The sequence below is a fragment of the Salmo salar genome, chromosome ssa28 (assembly GCF_905237065.1).
Source record: "Salmo salar chromosome ssa28, Ssal_v3.1, whole genome shotgun sequence".
NCBI classification, from domain to species: domain Eukaryota; kingdom Metazoa; phylum Chordata; class Actinopteri; order Salmoniformes; family Salmonidae; genus Salmo; species Salmo salar.
Window position 1 is genome coordinate 13,407,707 of NC_059469.1, and position 17,100 is coordinate 13,424,806.

Consider the following 17,100-nt stretch of genomic DNA (forward strand, 5'->3'; position numbering starts at 1 on the left):
TCTCTGTGAATGGTTTGTCCTCTGACAAATCAACTGTAAATTTCGGTGTTCCTCAAGGTTCCGTTTTAGGACCACTATTGTTTTCACTATATATTTTACCTCTTGGGGATGTCATTCGAAAACATAATGTTAAATTTCACTGCTATGCGGATGACACACAGCTGTACATTTCAATGAAACATGGTGAAGCCCCAAAATTGCCCTCGCTAGAAGCCTGTGTCTCAGACATAAGGAAGTGGATGGCTGCAAACGTTCTACTTTTAAACTCGGACAAAACAGAGATGCTTGTTCTAGGTCCCAAGAAACAAAGAGATCTTCTGTTGAATCTGACAATTAATCTGGATGGTTGTACAGTCGTCTCAAATAAAACTGTGAAGGACCTCGGCATTACTCTGGACCCTGATCTCTCTTTTGAAGAACATATCAAGACTGTTTCAAGGACAGCTTTTTTCCATCTACGTAACATTGCAAAAATCAGAAACTTCCTGTTCAAAAATTACGCGGAAAAATTTATCCATGCCTTTGTTACTTCTAGGTTGGACTACTGCAATGCTCTACTTTCCGGCTACCCGGATAAAGCACTAAATAAACTTCAGTTAGTGCTAAATACGGCTGCTAGAATCCTGATTAGAACCAATTTTTTTTATCATATTACTCCAGTGCTGGCCTCCCTACACTGGCTTCCTGTTAAGGGCTGATTTCAAGGTTTTACTGCTAACCTACAAAGCATTACATGGGCTTGCTCCTACCTATATTTCCGATTTGGTCCTGCCGTACATACCTACCCGTGCGCTACGGTCACAAGACACGGGCCTCCTAATTGTCCTTAGAATTTCTAAGCAAACAGCTGGAGGCAGGGCTTTCTCCTATAGATCTCCATTTTTATGGAATAGTCTGCCTACCCATGTGAGAGACGCAGACTCAGTCTCAACCTTTAAGTCTTTACTGAAGACCCATCTCTTCAGTAGGTCCTATGATTAAGTGTAGTCTGGCCCAGGGGCGTGAAGGTGAACGGAAAGGCTGGAGCAACGAACCGCCCTTGCTGTCTCTGCCTGGCCGGTTCCCCTCTCTCCACTGGGATTCTCTGCCTCTACCGCTGAGTCACTGGCTTACTGGTGTTCTTCCATGCCGTCCCTGGGAGGGGTGCGTTACTTGAGTGGGTTGAGTCACTGACGTGGTCTTCCTGTCTGGGTTGGCCCCCCCTGGGTTGTGCCGTGGCGGAGATCTTTGTGGGCCATACTCGGCCTTGTCTCGGGATGGTAAGTTGGTGGTTGGAGATATCCCTCCACTGGTGTGGGGGCTGTGCTTTGGCAAAGTGGGTGGGGTTATATCCTACCTGTTTGGCATGGGCCGGGGGTTTCATCGGATGGGGCCACAGTTTCTCCTGACCCCTCCTGTCTCAGCCTCCAGTATTTATGCTGCAGTAGTTTATGTGTCAGGGGGCTAGTGTCAGTATGTCACATCTGTAGTACTTCTCTTGTCTTTTCCGGTGTCCTGTGTGAATTTAAATATGCTCCCTTTCTCTCTCTCGGAGGACCTGAGCCCTAGGACCATGCCTCAGGACTACCTGGCTTGATGACTCCTTGCTGTCCCCAGTCCACCTGGCCGTGCTGCTGCTTCAGTTCCAACTGTTCTGCCTGCGGCTATGGAACCCTGACCTGTTCACCGGACGTGCTACCTGTCCCAGACCTGCTGTTTTCAACAGCAGGAGAGGTAGAGATACTCTCAAAGATCGGTTATGAAAAAGCCAACTGACACTTACTCTTGTGTTACTGACTTGTTGCACCCTCGACAACTACTATGATTATTATTATTTGACCATGCTGGTCATTTATGAACATTTGAACATCTTGGCCATGTGCTGTTATAATCTCCACCCCGCACAGCCAGAAGAGGACTGGCCACCTCTCATAGCCTGGTTCCTCTCTAGGTTTCTTCGTAGGTTTTGGCCTTTCTAGGGAGTTTTTCCTAGCCACCGTGCTTCTACACCTGCATTGCTTGCTGTTTGGGGTTTTAGGCTGGGTTTCTGTACAGCACTTTGAGATATCAGCTGATGTAAGAAGGGCTATATAAATACATTTGATTTGATGTATGCTCTTACCTTTTAAAGAGGTTAATTTTAAGCGCACCTCATGTATTGGAAAGATCCATGTCTGGTAAAGTCAAAGAGCACCTAGGAATGATTTCAATAAGTTGGAAAAAGCCAAATAACGAGAGGACACAAGAGTTTCCCCAAAAAAGTCAGTTTAATTGAACGCTAAAAGAATAAGGCTGAGACGCTGTATCAGTACAAAGGTGATGCATCACAGCAACATTTTTTTGGGGGGGGGGGGGGGCGACGACGACACACGACTGTGACCTGTTCATCAACCTCCAGGGTAGAGAAGGAAGAAGCTGATCTTAGGCGCTGATCTGTTTTACACATTTCACCTTAGCCGTAATGAAGCATTTTGTAAGGATAAGCTGTTCCTAGATCTCTGCCCAATGACAACTTCTACCCAGAGCACTCAACCTTCCCCTGTGGATGTAGTGCATAGCTCAGTAGTTTCTCTCTAATTCAACCACTCATGTATTCACCATTCCAATCATTTCAATAACAATCATCGTCAAAATAATATCCAATGTAAAAAAACACTATTTCAAATTTTGCTACCTAAGACCGAATCAAGTCGGTTGCTCACATATATTGTGATATTTCATATTGTACAAAGTTACATTCTGAACTGCAAAAGCTCTTTCATAGAAATAAATACTGAAATGGCTAAACTGCAATATGAGGGGTCTTCTCCTGGAGAGAAAAACACACACTTTCACCCCTCAGGACAGACACCAGCTGCATCTGTTGATGCGCAGACCAGAGACACATGCCGCATATGTGAATTGAAACCTTAGCCCCTTTCTAGTGCACTTCTTTTAACAAGCCTGGCCAAAATAGTGTACTAGATGGGGAATCAATGTGTCATTTTAGATGCAACCAGAGTCTAAAAGACAAAATGTACAAAAAGTTTATAAAAATAGGCTTAGACTCTGAAAACTTCAGTATCATAGCAACCTATGGGAGGAGCCTGTCTGGTCAGAGAACACAGCCACCCTGCCCTCTAGTGTACAAAAGGTAGAAGAAAGAAGTTGTTCCTAGATGCTGATCTAAGGTCAGTGTTGAGTTGTTCCCCTTAATGGTTCATGTTGGGATTTAGAGAAGATAAACTGATCCTAAATCTGTGCCTACGGGTAACATCTACTCTCAGCGTACAAAAGATTCCAGAAGCAGAGAAGCCGGCTATTATACACCAACATCGCTGCTCTCGGAGAGTGCTCTTAGTTCATTTGCAGAGATGACAGCTTAAAAATATATCTCTATTCTATACACCATGATCCTTTGAACAAAGACTATCTGGCAAAATGTTGTTGTATTTACAGAGAGACGGGGCTGAACATGCTGCTACAAGGCCACACATTACACATTTACTTTATTTGGTAACCGGCCATGTAACATTCTTTCACATAGGAATAAATAAATCTGTCACACTTAAAGTCCATAATGTAGTTTTCAATATATTTTTTCTCAACTTTCAAACATAAGGCAGCCGTTGATTTTCGTAAAGTGTCTGCAAGCTCTAGCTGGTGGGAGGGAGGGAGGGAAGGCGGGAGAGCAGCGGCCCAGAAACTAAAGACGGAGGCCCTGTTCCAACACTGTTGCAATGCAACACTGCCTTCCTTCCGTGAGGTAATAAATTATTAATCTATCCTCTTTAAATCCTGTCAATCATTACCCCTAGAAAGAAAAGGTGCATTTGGAAAGAATTGAAACAAGGCGATTCTCTGCCCCAGCAGCTACGGACATGATTGATCAGAGATCTGTTAGGTTAGCCTAAGCATAAGCCCAGTCATGAACTGTCTTCCATACAATCAAGAGCCGTGTTCTCACAAAATAAAATCTATCACGCAAGAAGAGCACACCTGTGTCATTCAGGACACACAGGATTGGCTCACTTTCTGGATTGTCCTGTAATCCCTTCTTTCATATTGGACGATGTGAGACATCAATGGGGTTGATTTGGTTTTGCATTTCAAAACACATCATAACCAATAAACCATCATTATTCTCCTGTGAGCAGGTCTCTTATACAGTATTGTCTCCTCTCTGTCTATCTGAAAGAAAGCACAGCGGAGAAAGCCAAAGACACACCCTGCCCCTGCATGGGGCGGCAGCGTAGCCTAGTGGTTAGAGTGTTGGACTAGTAACCGTAAAGGTTGCAAGATCGAATCCCCGAGCTGACAAGGTATAAATCTGTCATTCTGCCCCTGAACAAGGCAGTTAACCCACTGTTCCTAGGCCGTCATTGAAAATAAAAATGTGTTCTTAACTGACTTGCCTAGTTAAATCAAAGGTAAAAAAAAAAAAATATTCCAATCACCACACAGTATCTGGACAGAGGGGTTGGACTCTAAGCTTCCAATAGAAAACCAGGTGCAAAATATGATCTAAGAAAATTAAATTACCATTTTTTTTGGTTTTCACTAAAAATCATCATTCTTGTAATAATAATAATAATAATAATAATAATAGAATCGCGACAGGCTTGTATCAGATTTAAAATACAATACAATCAGTAAAATAAAACATTTAATACATTTTTTTTTATAAAAACAAAAAGATACAAAACCAAAATTAGAAGAAAATAAATAAACAAAAATAAACATGCAGAAGAGTGAATCTGATTGGACAGCTTGTTCCTGCTTTAAATAGGCTCCTCATCACCGTGGCATGGTCAGAGGTCAGGGGTTAAAGTTCAGTCCTGGCTGTCCATGACCTGCCAGACGATCAGGTGACTCCTCTCAGCTTTGGCCAGGAACGGCTGCAGCTTCAGAGTGGGTTCGTCCAGTGGCTCTTCAGTGTCGTCACCTACACACGCACACACACAAAGACACACACAAAGACGCGCACACAAAGACGCGCACACACACAAAGACACGCGCACACAAACACACGCGCACACAAAGACACGCACACACACAAAGACACGCGCACACAAAGACACGCGCACACAAAGACACGCGCACACAAAGACGCGCACACACACTAAGCCACTTCAACTCATACTAATATCAATGTTTTCATGCCCTGCCATATACTGACTGTACTTGTCAGTCTGATGTGATGGTCCATGCCAACTCACCCATCCTGAAGTCGATGTATCCCTCTCCTCCACTCATCACCAGAACAGACTTGCCCAACTGCTTTTGAGGGTGCTCCTCTGCCCCGTTGTCTCCCCCCGCCTCCGCTGCTCCGCCTACACCTGACGGGATCACCTGACCTGGGGGGACCTTCATCAGTTAAAAGGCAGGACGAGGAGGAGAAGAAGAAGAGAGGGAAGAGAAGTGAAGTTACCTGGGACAGCGGTGAAGAACTTGACTGCGTCTCGGTGACCATGGAAACAGAGCTGAGCGTGCGCCATGGAGCAGAAGGGTACGAAGGTTCCAGCCGTCACCTTGTCACTGTTCTCATCACCATACACACGGATCACTCCGCCAGGTTTACCTGGCCCTGCCATCACCTTATTGGCTGGAGAGAGAGATGAATAGTTAAATAGAGAGAGGGTGGATAGATGGAAGGATGGAGAGAGATTTTTCATTAAATAGAGATTGGGAGGGGAAAGAGAAGGATGGAGAGAGATGCATCATTAAATAGAGATTGGGCATAGAGAGGGGGATGGAGAGTGGGAGAGAGACATTACTTCCCCTTACTGTCAGTGAGAGGTATAGAGATGATGACTCCATTGCCAGTGCCGACCCAAAGACGGTTACAGGACACCGTGAGAGCTGTGATCCTGACAAAGGAGAAGCCCAGCTTCCCCGTACCTGAGGGAGACCAACATGACACATTAAGAAAAGAGGAATAATGAAGTATGGGTCTGTTTTTCCTGTATGCCACTTGGGCTTGCTAATGCTGTGAACCCCTGTCCCATATCAGTCAAAACTAGCTAACAACAAGGACACAAACACCACAATCAAGTTGCGTTAGAAGCATAGAACGTAGAACACACAATAACTACAACAGGTGTAAATGGCCTTGGTTCCTCACCCAGCATCTTGCTGACGTAGGGCTCTATGTCAACATCCTGCAGGTGTTGGTGTGTGTGGGAATGGAACAGTCTCAGAGTAGAGTCCAGTCGGATAGACACCCAGATACCATCTCCTTCCCCCGCCAGCTGTCTCACCTGGCTCTCCTTACGGGGGTGGGCATCAAACGACTTCTACAGTGGAGGAGAGGGATGGAAAAGGAGAGGAGGGTTACAACTATAATCTGTGGACATGAGTCCGTGTGTGTGTGGGTTCTTGTGCGTGCGTGCGTCCATGAACGGGTCAGACGTACCTCTATCTTCATGGCTTTGGGCTGGACCACATAGATCTTGTTCCTGTAGCCACACCAGACCTTGTCGTGCACCACGGTCATACAGCGGACAGAGTGGTGGGGTCTGCCCAGGTCTAACAGGTGGTAGTTAGTCAGGTCCCACTGACCATCTGGAGAGAGGGAGAGTAAGAGCGGTGTGTAAGCACCAATGTAGGAATCCTTTAAAATGGACACAGTCACATAAGAAACTAAGAAAACAAATTAAAAGTCACACAAACGTGTAAGAAAACATATGAAAACACATCAGCCTTACCCACTCCTCTGTGGAAAATAGCCAGTGTTCCATCAGCCAGAGCCACCAACACTCTACCCTTCACATGGACAATGCCCAGGATAGAGTCCTTCAGCTTTATAGAGTGTAGACACTTCCTCCACTGGGCCACTGACGAGTGCACGTACACACTGGAACACACATTTGACTGATGAGATCAATATGAGATTGATAAACTGATCTGATTGATTGATTAAATCGAACGGCGTCTCACCATCCGTTCTGTGCCCCAAGCCACATGGTGGGTAAAACACTGCTCATCTTCTGGGCTTCTTCTCTCATCAGGTCCTGTTCCTCTGGGTTAGGGTTGGAGCTAACACCATCCTTTACCAGATCAGACTCCCTGAGAACAGAAACAGGATGTTAGTGTGTGTGTGTGTGTGTGTGTGTGTGTGTGCATCCCTGTATCCCATACCTCTGTGTGTAGTTGGCTGGCGTCTCCCCAGGACTAGTGCTCTGTACTCCCAGAGGGTCAGTGAAGACATGTTCAGTGTAGACTCCCCTCTGACTTAAGTCATGCTCCGGACCTGCAGGACCCGCACTGGCCTCTGTAGCTTCAGTAGCCTCCTCTGCTGCCTTGGCGTCTACACAGAGAGGAGAGAAGGAGATACTGTAGGTGTAAGAGCAGAGTATTCAATAGATAATCACGTTTGACTTAGGGAAGGACAGGAGAAGCTAATATTATTGCTTTTTTTGCCATAAATCACTGATCTGGTGTATGAAAACACCCTTTTTGTTACACATTTAACCAGAACCATGCAAAATGCACATTCACTAATAATGACTAACTTCTGGTAGCAGGCGTTAACAATCTCTCAAGCACAGGCCCACCTGCTAGTGAGTAGCCAGCTAATCTTTATATTTAAAATCTAGCTTTACATGGATCCATTTCATTGCTAACAAGGTAGAACAGTTGAGCTGTTATGAATACACCCTCCTGTCCGTCTCCAACTGTTTGAACAACACGGCCTGTTCACTTAGTTTAGGATGTTGAAATCCAGTGGCCTACCTGGATAAGAAGATGCTTATTTCTCAGAACGAGAACGAGTTGCCAATTCCGTATTTAAATGCGTATTTTTATGCTCTTTGCACATTTATAAATACTCAGGCTAGACAGCTAGCATACAGTCTGGATAATATGCTGCTAGCTATACATGGTGCCGCGCATGACAGAAACTGAGCATTCATTTTCCACTATCACTTTAATGGATACCCCTGTCTTAGTAGGATCTGCTCTGTTCTACATTTTGGGAGTTGAGACATAAAAGGGCATCGTTAAAGGTTACGTTCTCCTCTATTACGGTAAAATAATGTCTCAATGTGTTTCCATATGAGTTGACTGCTTGTTGTAAGAGGGAGACGATCTTTCCTCATTGTTGTGGTGAGTGGCTGGGGCTTGGTGTCTGGAGCGAAGGACACGAGACCAAAAAGACAAACCCACATCAATCCATCCATCCATCCATATGTACAGTTGAAGTCAGAAGTTTACATACACTTTAGCCAAATACATTTAAACTCAGTTTCACAATTCCCGACATTTCATCCAAGTAAAAATTCCCTGTCTTAGGTCAGTTAGGATCACCACTTTATTTTAAGAATGTGAAATGTCAGAACAATAGAGAGAATGATTTATTTCAGCTTTTATTTCTTTCATCACATTCTCAATGGGTCAGAAGTTACCATACTCAATTAGTATTTGGTAGCATTGCCTTTAAATAGTTTAACTTGGGTCAATCGTTTCAGGTAGCCTTCCACAAGCTTCCCACAATAAGTTGGGTGAATTCTGGCCCATTCCTCCTGACAGAGCTGGTGTAACTGAGTCAGGTTTGTAGGCCTCCTTGCTCGCACACGCTTTTTCAGTTCTGCCCACAAATGTTCTATAGGATTGAGGTCAGGGCTTTGTGATGGCCACTCCAATACCTTGACTTTGTTGTCCTTAAGCCATTTTGCCACAACTTTGGAAGAATGCTTGGGGTCATTGTCCATTTGGAAGACCCATTTGCGTCCAAGCTTTAACTTCCTGACTGATGTCTTGAGATGTTGCTTCAATATATCCACATAATTTTCCTACCTCATGATGCAATCTATTTTGTGAAGTGCATCAGTCCCTCCTGCAGCAAAGCACCCCCACAACATGATGCTGCCACCCCCGTGCTTCACGGTTGGGATGGTGTTCTTCGGCTTGCAAGCCTCCCCCTTTTTCCTCCAAACATAACGATGGTCATTATGGACAAACAGTTCTATTTTTGTTTCATCAGACCAGAGGACATTTCTCCAAAAAGTATCATCTTTGTCCCCATGTGCAGTTGCGAAACATAGTCTGGCTTTTTTATGGCGGTTTTGGAGCAGTGGCTTCTTCCTTGCAGAGCGGCCTTTCAGGTTACGTCGATACAGGACTTGTTTTACTGTGGATTTAGATACTTTTGTACCTGTTTCCTCCAGAATCTTCACAAGGTCCTTTGCTGCTGTTCTGGGATTGATTTGCACTTTTTGCACCAAAGTACGTTCATCTCTAGGAGACAGAACGCGTCTCCTTCCTGAGCGGTATGACGGCTGCGTGGTCCCATGGTGTTTATACTTGCATACTATTGTTTGTACAGATGAACGTGGTACCTTCAGGCGTTTGGAAATTGCTCCCAAGGATGAGCCAGACTTGTGGAGGTCTACATTTGTTTTCTGAGGTCTTGGCTGATGTCTTTTGATCCCATGGATGACAAGCAAAGAGTCACTGAGTTTGAAGGTAGGCCTTGAAATACATCCACAGGTACACCTCCAACTGACTCAAACGATGTCAATTAGCCCATCAGAAGCTTCTAAAGCCATGACATCATTTTCTGGAATTTTCCAAGCTGTTTAAAAGGCACAGTCAACTTAGTGTATGTAAACTTCTGACCCACTGGAATTGTGATATAGTGAATTATAAGTGAAATAATCTGTCTATAAACAATTGTTGGAAAAATTACTTGTGTCATGCACAAAGTAGATGTCTTAACCGACTTGCCAAAACTATAGTTTGTTAACAAGAAATTTGTGGAGTGGTTGAAAAATGAGTTTTAATGACTCCAACCTAAGTGTATGTAAACTTCCGACTTCAACTGTATGCCTGCGTGCGTGTACTAATCTTACCTGTGTCGGTGTCATTCTCTGCTCCTGCTGTCTGGGGGGTAGCCACTGCCCCCTCTGTAGAGCAGCCAACCACATTGATCCCTGCCAGCACTCCAGCTTCGCCCATTGAGCAACTACTGGTTGTGCTGGCTTGCAGAGTCCCGCCCTCAGCACCCGACCCCGCGTCATGGGGCACCTCCTCCCCTGCCGGATAGTCTGTCTCTCTGGCACCTGACACACCATATATAAACATGTATAAACAAACATGGTATGATTAGCTACAATCAAAACAAAAACATATTTTGCCTCGTCTTCAGTTTATGTCACCCAAACGAACACACGCAGACCTGGCACACTGGCGATGCAGAGGACATGGGAGTTGCAGACAAAGAAGTTCTCCAGGACGTTCCCAGGCTGGTTGGCATCGATGACGATGACCTTAGTGGTGGCCTGAGTACTGGTACAGATCCACACCAGAGAGGACAGCTCCTCCTGGTGGAGCAGCTCCTTCCCTGCTCCTACACACACACAATCAACGGGAAAGGGTGGGTGAGTGTGTGTCTTTACTGTACGTAGACACGTGTGTCTTATGAGCCTCTGTCTGTCTATTGTATGAGTGCAAGCATGTGTGTGCTGTATGACCATGTGACTGTGTGTGATGTATATGTACCTTTAGGTCCTGGTCCAGTTTGTCCAGACTGCTCTGTGATCCTGTCTTCCTGAGAGGGCTCTCAGGACCAGGGCTGGTGAGGTCATTGTAGAACACACTGGCTCCTACTATAGACCCGCCGTCACGAGTCTTACCCCCCGATAGGTTCACACCCGCAGCACACCACAACTACAGGAGATAAACACACACATTTAGCAATACGTAACATATACAGTGCATTCAGAAAGTAGTCAGACCCCTTGACTTTTTCCACATTTTGTTACGTTACAACCTTATTCTAAAATTGATTACATTTGTTTTTTTCCCCTCAATCTACACACAATACCCTATAATGACAAAGCAAAAACAGGTTTAGAAATGTTGGCTAATTTATAAAAAATAAAATGAAATATCAAAATGTACATATGTATTCAGACCCTCTACTCAGTACTTTGTTGAAGCACCTTCGGCAGCGATTACAGCCTTGAACCTTCTTGGGTATGACGCTACAAGCTTGGCACACCTGTATTTGGGGAGTTTCTCCCATTATTTTCTGCAGATCCTCTCAAGCCATGTCAGGTTGGATGGGGAACGTCGCTGCACAGCTATTTTCAGGTCTCTCCAGAGATGTTAGATCTGGTTCAAGTCCGGGCTCTGGCTGGGACATTCAGAGACTTGTCCCGAAGCCACTGCTGCGTTGTCTTGGATGTGTGCTTAGGGTCGTTGTCTTGTTGGAAGGTGAACCTTCGCCCCAGTCTGAGGTTCTGGATGCTCTGGAGCAGGTTTTTAATCAAGGATCTCTCTGTACTTTGCTCCATTCATCTTTCCCTCGAACCTGACTAGTCTCCCAGTCATTGCCGCTGAAAAACATCCCCACAGCATGATGCTGCCACCACCATGCTTCACTGTAGGGATGGTGCCAGGTTTCCTCCAGACGTTACGCTTGACATTCAGGCAAAAGAGTTAAAGCTTGGTTTCATCAGACCAGAGAATCTTGTTTGTCATGGTCTGAGAGTCCTTTAGGTGCCTTTTGGCAAACTCCAAGTGGGCTGTCTTGCATTTTACTGAGGAGTGGCTTCTGTCTGGCCACTCTACCATAAAGGCCTGATTGGTGGAATGCTGCAGAATTGTTGTCCTTCTGGAAGGTCTCCCATCTCCACAGAGGAACTCTGGAGCTCTGTCAGAGTGACCATCGGGTTCTTGGTCACCTTCCTGACAAAGGCCCTTCTCCCGCCGATTGCTCAGTTTGGCCAGGCGGCCAGCTCTAGGAAGACTCTTGGTGGTTCCAAACTTCTTCCATTTAAGAATGATTTAGGCACTGTGTTCTTGGGGACCTTCAATGCTGCAGAAATGTTTTGGTACCCTTCCCCAGGTCTGTGCCTCGACACAATACTGTCTCGGAGCTCTACGGCAATTCCTTCGACCTCATGGCTTGGTTTTTGCTCTGACATGCACTGTCAACTGTGGGACCTTATATAGACAGGTGTGCCTTTCCAAATCATGTCCAATCAATTGAATTTACCACAGGTGGACTCCAATGAAGTTGTAGAAACATCAAAGATGATCAATGGAAACAGGATGCACCTGAGCTCAATTTTGAGTCTCATAGCAAAGGGTCTGAATACTTATGTAAATAAGGTATCGGTTTTATATACGTCAAGGGGTCTGAATACTTTCCGAATGAACTGTATGGAGAGAAATACAAGGTAAGGAAAGGCGCACGCACACATACACACACCTTCATGGTAGCATCTTTCTCATCCAGTGGTCGGAGGTAGACCGGTACAGGTAGATTCTTCATCTTGTTCTCTAACGTCTGACCACCGTTGGCCACCTGTAATATAACACAGTGGTCAGCATACCTGGAGTCAATGAACCTTAACGTGCAGCCCTCGTCCAGAAAAGGTCTAATATGAAGTAATGCACAGAGACACTTGTCCTACCTTGAATTTCTGCGGCAGGCTCCACCCGTAGGCCTGTACCCTGCCGTCGTCCTCCTTCTGAACGTGGGCTTTCACCTGTCTGTACTGGGCTCTCTTCTGCTCCCTGCGAGACACCATGTTGCCTGACTCAGACCTGAATTGGGAAAAAAATAAAAATCCAATCTATTCTGGACATACTATCCAGTGTAGATGGGTAAATGAAGTGAAGAATGGATGGTGGCATGGAGGTGGGGCCAAAGGATGATTGAATCCTTGATGCGTGAAAGACTGGCTGGATCATGAGTGAAATGGAGAGATGGGTAGACGGCTCCAACACTCACTCCTCATTGAGGAAGTCAAAAGCCTTGCTCTTGTCGCTGGGTAGCTGTTGCAGAGCTGCGCTCCTCTTCTTCACAGAGGGCTGGACCTGGGAGGAGGGGGCGTTGTACTTCACATTCACTGGCGCAGCCTCCGCAGGCTTCTTAGCAGCTCCTCCACTCGAACTGAACAACCGACTGAAACTGGAGGACGGAGGGAGGGATGGAGAGAGGGATGGAGGGAGAAGGAAGGAGGAGGTGGAAAGAAAGAACACACAGACACATATAGAGGGGCAGACAAAGCAGCAGCAGCAGGGTTTAAGGGATAAATAATGAAATCAAGGTTTGATTATCTCTCTCCTCCCCCCCCCCCCAAAATCGCACCCATTTGAGTTCCCAAATCACAGCCAAAATCAGAACCATACAGAGCTTGGCAAACTGTCAAAAAGGTCAGAACAATGTTTGTTGTTCCAGTGCCATGATGCAAAGAGACCTTTCTCAATCAGATTGGTTGGATCAGACTACACCGACCTAAAGCAGCGAGTGAGTGTCCACTTTGTGATTTCACAGGGGATGGGAGAGCAGGGAATGCATTGGTTAGTACTGTAATACAAACCAGGCAGTTAGTAATTCAACACACAACACAGTTACAAACTATTTCTGCTTATTCCAGCTCTAGAGACGATGCTTGTTTAGTAACAGAGTGATGAAAAGACTAGGTCCATAAATATCAGGATTCTTTCGGTTGAAGATTAAATAGCTACAGTCCATCAGGTCAAAACATAGATGACTGTATGACCCTCTCCATCTAGCAGAAAGAAGCCTCAAGCGTAAACTCAGTGAAACAGTTTAGAAATCTGTCCAACCACAGATGACATTCTGATTACAGTATCTGACTCTAGAATACAACTATCCATTCCACTACTTATACCCTCTTTCTCCATCACCCATCCCAACCACTCCCAACACACCTCCTGCATACAGATAGGACAACAACAACAACAACATCAGGCAGGATACAACAGAGAGAGGGACCAAAGGAGCAGAGGGCAACAGGAGAGACAGGGGATTTCTTCATAAATAAACATGCATTCAATACACGCAACCCCTCTCCAACAGCTAAATGCTTTACCCCCTGCCCCAAATACAAATTCACCATTAGTCAGATGCATTACACACCATAACCATTCCTGCTGAAACCCAACAGGGGAGCCTAGATCAGGAAATGGCGATTTATAAGACATTTCAGTAAAATATATGTAATATTTGTACTAAGCTGAGGCACACTGACACGCGTGTACGCTCACACACACAGTCTTCCATTTGTAGGTGAATAGTTTTAAAGCAGATGAAAAGTGTTGGTTTCCCTTGGGAGATTTTCGCTCAATTTGAACTCACTCCGACTTACAACAAAAACAAAATGACACTTCAACTAAAAAGCCATTCCCTGATCAGGCAGGCACTCCCTGGTTTGTTGATTTGTTTGTTAAGAACCAAAATCAGAAAGACCCATTAGCCTGTCAAAGGTTTACCTACACACTGGAGATCAAAACGTGAAAAGAAAGAAAAAAAGGGAAATCAGATTAAATGATCATCAACAATCTTACAGTGGTTTTAGCTACAAGTATGGTATGACAGCTCCTAGATGTGGAGTGTAAAGAGAAAAGGAGAGCACGCAAAAAAGGAGAGATTTGTGGTAAATGGGAAGGATTACATTGAAGGAGTGAAGAAAAGGAGTGATAAAAGGAGAGACGGTAGGAAAGGAGAGACGGTAGGAAAGGAGAGACGGTAGGAAAGGAGAGACGGTAGGAAAGGAGTGAAGCTTACAACTGCCAGATGCTGGATTTCTTCTTGTCTGCGGTGGCTGGATTCTCTCTCGATGCTCTGAGGGGAAGATTACAACACATTTAATGACTTATCACTATTCAGCTGAGACAAAAACGATCTTGTTACTCAACTAGCTAGAATCGCCCAGGAGAGAAAATACAAAAACACAAACTAGAAGGGGTGCATGTTTATCAGTAAGCACATTGTGTGGTTGGAATACAAAAAGACAAAAACTCTTCAATATGCATAATTTGGATTTGGACTAGCTCAGCTTGTCTTATGATTCCTCTCCTCCCTCCTCTCCCCCCCCTCCCTACCGTATCATCTCTGTCCATCGTACAGCTTCCTGTAGCTCCATCAGTCTCTCCTTGTACTGGTTCCTCTCCATCAGGACTCTGGCCATCTCTACCCTGGTGAACCTCTTCCTCTGGGCCGTGGGAACATCCGCCTGCAAGAAGTGGTATCAACAAACTCAGACACACACACCTCAGCAAAACACACACACCTACATACAGTTGAAGTCGGAAGTTCACATACACCTTAGCCATATACATTTCAACTCAGTTTCACAATTCCTGACATTTAATCCTAGTAAAAATTCCCCGTTTTAGGTCAGTTAGGATCACCACTATTTTAAGAATGTGAAATGTCAGAATAATAGTAGAGAAAATGATTTATTTCAGCACATTCCCAGTGGGTCAGAAGTTTGCATACACTCAATTAGTATTTCGTAGCATTGCCTTTAAATTGTTTAACTTGGGTCAAACATTTTGGGTAGCCTTCCACAAGCTTCCCACAATAAGTTGGGTGAATTGTGGCCCATTCCTCCTGACAGAGCTGGTGTAACTGAGTCAGGTTTGTAGGCCTCCTTGCTCACACACGCCTTTTCAGTTCTGCCCACAAATATTCTATGGGATTGAGGTCAGGGCTTTGTGATGGCCACTCCAAAACCTTGACTTTGTTGTCCTTAAGCCATTCTGCCACAACTTTGTAAGTATGCTTGGGGTCATTGTCCATTTGGAAGACCCATTTGCGACCAAGCTTTAACTTCCTGATTGATGTCTTGAGATGTTGCTTCAATATATCCACATAGTTTTCCTTCCTCATGTTGACATCTATTTTGTGAAGTGCACCAGTCCCTCCTGCAGCAAAGCACCCCCACAACATGATACTTCCACCCCCGTGCTTCACAGTTGGGATGGTGTTCTTTGGCTTGCAAGCCTCCCTCTTTTCCCTCCAAACATAACGATGGTCATTATGGCCAAACAGTTCTATTTTTGTTTCATCAGACCAGAGGACATTTCTCCAAAAAGTATGATCTTTGACCCCATGTGCAGTTGCAAACCATAGTCTGGCTTTTTTATGACGGTTTTGGAGCAGTGGCTTCTTCCTTGCTGAACGGCCTTTCAGGTTATGTCGATATAGGACTCGTTTTACTGTGGATATAGATACTTTTGTACCCGTTTCCTCCAGCATCTTCACAAGGTCCTTTGCTGTTGTTCTGGGATTGATTTGCACTTTTCGCACCAAAGTACGTTCATCTCTAGGAGACAGAACGCGTCTCCTTCCTGAGCGGTATGATGGCTGCTTGGTCCCATGGTGTTTATACTTGCATACTATTGTTTGTACAGATGAATGTGGTACCTTCAGGCGTTTGGAAATTGCTCCCAAGGATGAACCAGACTTGGAGGTCTACAATTTTTTTGCTGAGGTCTTGGATGATTTCTTTTGATTTTCCCATGATGTCAAGCAAAGAGTCACTGAGTTTGAAAGGTAAGCCAAGACATCATTTCCTGGAATTTTCCAAGCTGTTTAAAAGGCACAGTCGACTTAGTGTATGTAAACTTCTGACCCACTGGAATTGTGATACAATGAATTATAAGTGAAATAATCTGTCTGTAAACAATTGTTGGAAAAATTACTTGTGTCATGCACAAAGTAGATGTCCTAACCGACTTGCCAAAACTAGTTTGTTAACAAGAAATTTGTGGAGTGGTTGAAAAATGAGTTTATTACTCCAACCTAAGTGTATGTAAACTTCCGAATTCAACAGTATATCTCAGCAAACACATGCACACACGCACAGAACTCACATCTTCCTCATTGTTCTCACTCTTCGTCTTTGTTTTGGCCTCCTCCGCCTCAGCCCGAACCCTACGAGAGAAACACACACACACTAGAGATGAACACACACTGGAGATGCCTGGGGATCCTATATTCATCTAAACAGGGAAAGAAAACAGACAGAGAAAGGTAGGGTAGAGTAGAGACTGACTTCTTGAGTTCCTCCTCCAGTTCCTTGCTCTTCTCCTCCAGTCTGGTCTTGGCCTGAGTCACAGCCTCCAGCTCTCCCTGGAGCACCTCCTTCTCACACGACAGCTCATCCACACGCGCCATCAGGTCATTCTTCACCAGGTTCAATGCATTTCTGACAAGACGGAGGACAAAGTTTAAACGGCATTATCATTAGACCCTACACATACTTCCTCATCAGAACTCTCTGATGAAAGCTAAATCCCTCCGTGAACAACAGGTGGCAGTAGTGTGCCGTCTACTGCACAACATGGAACATTGTTGCGCTTGATTAATTCATGTTC

At 44.9% G+C, this 17,100-nt stretch overlaps 1 protein-coding gene across 1 annotated transcript in view; it reads right to left on the bottom strand.

Moving 5' to 3' along the window:
• Nucleotides 1–2,227: 2,227 nt before the first annotated feature.
• Nucleotides 2,228–17,100, bottom strand: part of LOC106589513 (C-Jun-amino-terminal kinase-interacting protein 4-like) — a 57,031-nt gene continuing 42,158 nt past the window's right edge. The window contains exons 11-29 of the mRNA XM_045709941.1: nt 16,779–16,931; nt 16,597–16,657; nt 14,821–14,951; nt 14,504–14,560; nt 12,701–12,880; nt 12,381–12,513; nt 12,176–12,271; nt 10,454–10,626; nt 10,136–10,302; nt 9,795–10,019; nt 7,099–7,267; nt 6,898–7,026; nt 6,666–6,814; nt 6,374–6,522; nt 6,083–6,254; nt 5,746–5,859; nt 5,390–5,563; nt 5,178–5,315; nt 2,228–4,903 (exon numbers count right to left, since the gene is read on the bottom strand). Coding sequence (XP_045565897.1) covers nt 4,791–4,903; nt 5,178–5,315; nt 5,390–5,563; nt 5,746–5,859; nt 6,083–6,254; nt 6,374–6,522; nt 6,666–6,814; nt 6,898–7,026; nt 7,099–7,267; nt 9,795–10,019; nt 10,136–10,302; nt 10,454–10,626; nt 12,176–12,271; nt 12,381–12,513; nt 12,701–12,880; nt 14,504–14,560; nt 14,821–14,951; nt 16,597–16,657; nt 16,779–16,931 — 2,683 coding nt within the window. The 3' untranslated portion in view covers nt 2,228–4,790. The remainder of the gene's footprint in view (nt 4,904–5,177; nt 5,316–5,389; nt 5,564–5,745; nt 5,860–6,082; nt 6,255–6,373; nt 6,523–6,665; nt 6,815–6,897; nt 7,027–7,098; nt 7,268–9,794; nt 10,020–10,135; nt 10,303–10,453; nt 10,627–12,175; nt 12,272–12,380; nt 12,514–12,700; nt 12,881–14,503; nt 14,561–14,820; nt 14,952–16,596; nt 16,658–16,778; nt 16,932–17,100) is intronic.